Source organism: Antrostomus carolinensis, unplaced genomic scaffold, assembly GCF_000700745.2.
Source record: "Antrostomus carolinensis isolate BGI_N321 unplaced genomic scaffold, ASM70074v2 scaffold4328, whole genome shotgun sequence".
Classification (NCBI taxonomy): Eukaryota; Metazoa; Chordata; class Aves; order Caprimulgiformes; family Caprimulgidae; genus Antrostomus; species Antrostomus carolinensis.
The window spans coordinates 1-5,248 of record NW_010333564.1 but is presented as its reverse complement, the minus strand read 5'-3'; the positions used below and the strand labels follow the sequence as shown (position 1 = coordinate 5,248).

The 5,248-nt window shown below is 39.9% G+C and overlaps 1 protein-coding gene across 1 annotated transcript in view; it reads right to left on the bottom strand.

Moving 5' to 3' along the window:
* The window catches only part of LOC104529551 (uncharacterized), a gene marked incomplete at its 5' end in the record, with an annotated part of 6,074 nt that extends 976 nt beyond the window's left edge, over positions 1-5,098 (bottom strand). The window contains 3 exons of the mRNA XM_010173890.1: positions 688-868; positions 977-1,111; positions 3,298-5,098. Coding sequence (XP_010172192.1) covers positions 688-868; positions 977-1,111; positions 3,298-5,098 — 2,117 coding nt within the window. The remainder of the gene's footprint in view (positions 1-687; positions 869-976; positions 1,112-3,297) is intronic.
* Between the last annotated feature and the right edge of the window lie 150 nt (positions 5,099-5,248).

Sequence of the window (5,248 nt, the reverse complement as noted above, 5' to 3'; positions counted from 1 at the left end):
TTCAAATCAGTATTTATGAGGGAAGAACTGGTTTTGAAAAGGAGGAGGAGGAGGAGAACACCTGAAGGAGAGGCCATTGACCTGAACAAATGACAACCATCAGCCTAAACAAAGAGGATCACAGAAGAGTAGGGGGTGTAAATGAGGTTCCCTGCAGCCCATGGCGCAATGGTGGAGCAGACAATTACTTATAGAATCATAGAATGGTTTGGGTTGGAAAGGACCTTAAAGCTCATCCAGTTCCAACCCCCCTGCCAGCAGCAGGGACATCTTCCACTAGACCAGGTTGCTCAAAGCCTCATCCAGCCTGGCCTTCAACACTTCCAGGGAGGGGGCATCCACAACTTCCTTGGGCAACCTGTTCCAGTGTCTGACCACCCTCACAGTGAAGAAAATGGTTATATAGTATCACTGAGAGGTTTTTACAGTTCTCTTTTAGTCAAGAGGAGAACATTTCAAAATGTTTAAACCAATAACAGAAAAACAGAAAAGAAGAAGTATCTCTTAAAATAATTTAAATTTTTTTTTTTTTTAAACTGACAGGTTTAGATTTATAAACTTTTTTTTTTTTTGGCTGAAGTTACAATAATTACTGCCTATTACAAATCTGCAAATCTCACAATGCCATATTTTCACAATCACATCTTTGACAAAGCTTTTAAAACTACAGGAATGGAAAGCAGTTACCTTTCTCATTGTTATAACGTGGTGCTCCTTGTCTCTGTGGATTAGCAGCATTAATAATCTCATCCTTACGCCTGGCCTGGGTGACGTGAATGGCTTCCAGCTGGTGTTCCAACGCAGTGGGTATGTTACTGTGAACAGGGGCACCACGAAGCTTTTCCATCTTTCTTATTAACGTGAGGACCTGCCAGGTACATCACAAACACCAAAATCGCTAAATCTAAGTCTCCATTAAACGAATAAACATCAAAACAAAAAAGAAATGCAGGAATTCTAGGTCAAGAAGTCTTACCCTGGCTTGTTCTCGTAACTGGTCGACGATCAAACGATCAACTCGTGATGGGTTAGCAGGAAGTCGGGACACAGGAGTGTTATTTGAGCTAGAGACGCGCTTTCCTGGAAAGTTTCTAGCAAGGTCAGCCTCAGTCTGGAGTGGAAATAAATAGCCATGGTAAATGGTTAAAATTAGTACAGTATTAGAATTAATATTTTGGGGGGGGCTGTTTAGATTTTTCAAATACATTAGAAGTGCAGTTCCTATCTTTGACAGGCTGAAAGAGTTGTGGCTGTTCAGCCTAAAAAAGAGAAGGCTCCAGGAAGATCTTATAGCGGCCTTCCAATACCTGAAGGGGCTACAAGAAAGCTGGGGAGGGACTTTTCATAAGGGCAGTTAATGACAAAGCAAGGGGAAATGGGTTTAAGCTGAAAGAGGGGAGGTTGAGATTAGATATTAGGAAAAAGTTCTTCACTGTGAGGGTGGTCAGACACTGGAACAGGTTGCCCAAGGAAGCTGTGGATGCCCCCTCCCTGGAAGTGTTGAAGGCCAGGTTGGATGAGGCTTTGAGCAACCTGGTCTAGTGGAAGGTGTCCCTGCTGCTGGCAGGGGGGTTGGAACTGGACGATCTTTAAGGTCCCTTCCAATCCTAACCATTCTATGATTCTATGATTATTAACAAAAGAAACAGGTGATCACAGCAGCAGAAACTGTAGTTGAAGTGCATGGGATTAAGCCAAATTTAACATAGGTTGTTATCAACTCTGAAAAAGTCATCAACACAGCTGCCAAACTCCCCGTGGAGAAAAGAACTGGCCAAATCATCATACAACGCAGGCAGTGACTAAACATCACCAAACCTATTTTTGGATAGGAAATTCTTATACTTGGAGTAAAAAAAAAAAAAAAAAAAGACACAACTAGCAGCTGATTCTGTATTTTGTTCCTTCTTCAGTTTACAAGAGACTTGGAGAAAGATGAGGTGCCACGTTGCAGTTCAAGGTCATGCCCACATTCATACTATGCACATTCATACTGAAAATATGGGCTGAAGTCCTTTTCTTTTTGCTTTACTGACACATCTATATTATTTAGTCTCTACCCTCATCTAACACGAATTAGAAGAGCTGATTGACTTCACTTGTATTCATCTCAGAAGCCTGAAAGACACTGAGAAAAAAATGGATGGAGAAAGGGTCACGAATTCACATAACACTCCCAAGTATTTAAGAATTACAACTAATAAACAATTTGCAGTACTAAGCCACATGCACATTTAATATTGTAGGCAATTCCAAACAGTTCATAGAACTTTTTTAAATGAGAGATCCCTATAAAATTGAGATTTATAAAAGAATTTTAAGCCCTGCCAACTAGCATTCTCCTAAAGTGTACCTAGAAACAGGGATGAACACAGTCCGGGCACATTCCCATCAGGCAGTCAGAATGCACCACAAAAGTTTCTCTCCTCAAATGACTGTGCAGGGAAAAGGAGAGCCTGGGTTTATAATATTTGAGTTAAAGATTTAGTTGGAGAGATGGAGCATGGACAAGAAAATAAGAGAGATCCATCGAACCAAGCTATGGAATATGAACATTGAGAGGATGAAGGTGTATAAAATACCAACATTGAAGAATCACCTGTGGTAGTGAAGGCTCTGCTACATCATCATATATGGCTGGTGGTTCTAAAATCGTATCAAAGGGCCTACTGAATTAATAACAACTAGCTAATGGTCTTCTATTGACCATGTAAAAGAGAAACATCCAAGCTGACAATAATTCAACACTTTGGCCAGTGTTGCCACATTTTTTGTAGCAAATGTTGTAGGTTAACAGAGAGAAATGTTATATTAGCAGCCCTGTCTCAGGGGAAAGAGCCTTAGAAAGTGAAGCCCAAAGCTACACACCATTTCAAACCAGTTATGCCAACGCCACACACCATTTCAAACCAGTTATGCCAATGCCACGCACCATTTCAAACCAGTTATGCCAACGCCACAAACCATTTCAAACCAGTTATGCCAACTCCACACACCATCTCAAACCAGTTATGCCAACGCCACACACCATTTCACACCAGTTATGCCAACGCCACACACCATTTCAAACCAGTTATGCCAAACACAAGCATTACATTCAAAGCAGATGTTGTAGATGGTGTTCTAGGTATTTCAAACCAACAACGTGACAACAGAATTCTCACCTCAAAAAGGAGTGACAGCCCAGAATATCTACTCTTTATAAATTATAGAATGATAGAAATTGTGAATAGAAACATCAAATTCTTTCATGCAATCACCAGCTTCGACAGAAAGTTATTATCAGCTGTGTTTTACCTTCTTTCTCTCTTTCTCCAATGCTCTCCACTGCTCATAACACTCCTCCAATCGGATATGAAGCTCGTTAGCAGGTCCACTGCGATTTCTTGGAGGTCTGTACTTGTTAAATGGTGTTGGAAAGGCAAAGTAAGGTGCAGCTATTTCCCCACAAAAGAGATCATTGATGAAGGGATTCAAGTGGTTAAAATCATCGTAATGAAAAAGATCAACAAGTTCTGAGAATGGAAATGTTGATGGAGGGAAACTGAAATTGTTTGCTGATGAAAACAAATGGTGATTAAACGGAGGAAAGTTGGGATTTTGCTTAAAATCAGACATTAATGGGAAAGAAGGAAGAACAGAAGGATTGATGAAGTCTGACATGCTACCACCATTCTGTTCATGGGTTTTTTGGAACATATTGAACTGCTGACGGTTTGGGGTTGTATATCCTAAATGAGGAATCCAATTCCTTCTGCCTCTTCTATCATCTTTATTATTGTTTTCTTCGATCTGCTTTTTTGGAAATCTGTGGTATTTTTCAGGGTCTCCACTTACAGCATTCTGTTGTGTTAACCAGTCAGATGAAAAATTAATGGGGAATTTATGGTATTGCCCCTCCTTATTAGTCAATGAATCATGCTGTGATCGTCCAATGGGTTTCATTTGCTTCTGATTTTCTGAGATGACATTAGAAACTCCTAAATTATTAGAAACACCGTTTGGTATTTGTAACCTTCCATCTTTCCTTGAAGGGAGGACAGGTGATATCTGCGAGTAGTAAGATGATTGATGGGTGGGAGAACCACTGGACATGGTTGAAACCCCTGAAGATGACTGCGGACTTGTCACCACTTGCTTTCCATACGTGACATCTGATGCAGCTGTCGGACTTGCAATTTTCCCATCCAGCCACGTATGTCCATGGTAAGATAAATAACTCCCATTTTGCATAACATTTTTTACAGATAAATCATATTCAGAAGCTTTATGAGAGCATTCTTTAGGGCTAATATGGATCTGACATTCATTATTATTAAAAGCATCCCCCAAAGTAAAGCTGTGATGACCATTTTGCATGTGGTTGTCCTGGGGTTTTCTGTTTGTCCCTCCAGAAAAATTATTTTCTTTAGGGAGTTGATCCAAAAAATATAGTGATGGATGAAGAGTTGAGTGCAATTTCTGAGCAGCTGTGAAGTTTTCATATCTCTTAGAAAACAAGTGGTTGTTCTGGGACACTTTATCCCAAGAGTCATCAACAGGCTGATTGGAAAGATCAGAGGAATACTTAGTTTGTTCTTCAGCATCATTTTTCATAACTTTGCCTCTTGTTCTTTCAGTTTTCCAATACTCTGTCTGAACGCTAGTGCCTTCTTTCATTCTGTTCTGAGAAGAGAAAGTGCTAAAATTGGAAGTGATTTTTTCATAGTCTCCATTTAACTTCATGTGGTCATAACTGCACAAATGCTGATGATAGTCTACATTTTGAAATGAAAACCCTTCTTGGTGAATTGTATTATTATTATTATTTTGCAAAGAGGAATTTTCAGGGTAACCATTCTTCAGTATATTATCAGGCTGAGTGCAAGGGCCAGATGGAGAAAGCCAAGACTCTATGAAATGAAGATCTTCCAAACCTCTGTGTAACACCTCCAAATCATGAGACTTTTGCAATTGTTCCTGATAGTAGTTCTGTGTGCCCAGGAGGTTTGAAAAATCCTTACTTTCAACTGAATGCTTCGATGAGAGCCCTGAGAATTCACCATTGCTTCCAAGATCAGGTGCCCACATAGGTGGAAACAACCTTGAAAGAGAATTCCTGTAATGAAGTTAAACAAACCTCCTGTAATAATTTAAAACATTTCTTACATTAAAACAGTTCATGGTTATTTCAGCCCCCACAAACATTTCTCCCATTACGTTCTTGACTAAACATACACAGCCCTCCTCCAAAATATAAGGGGAAGGG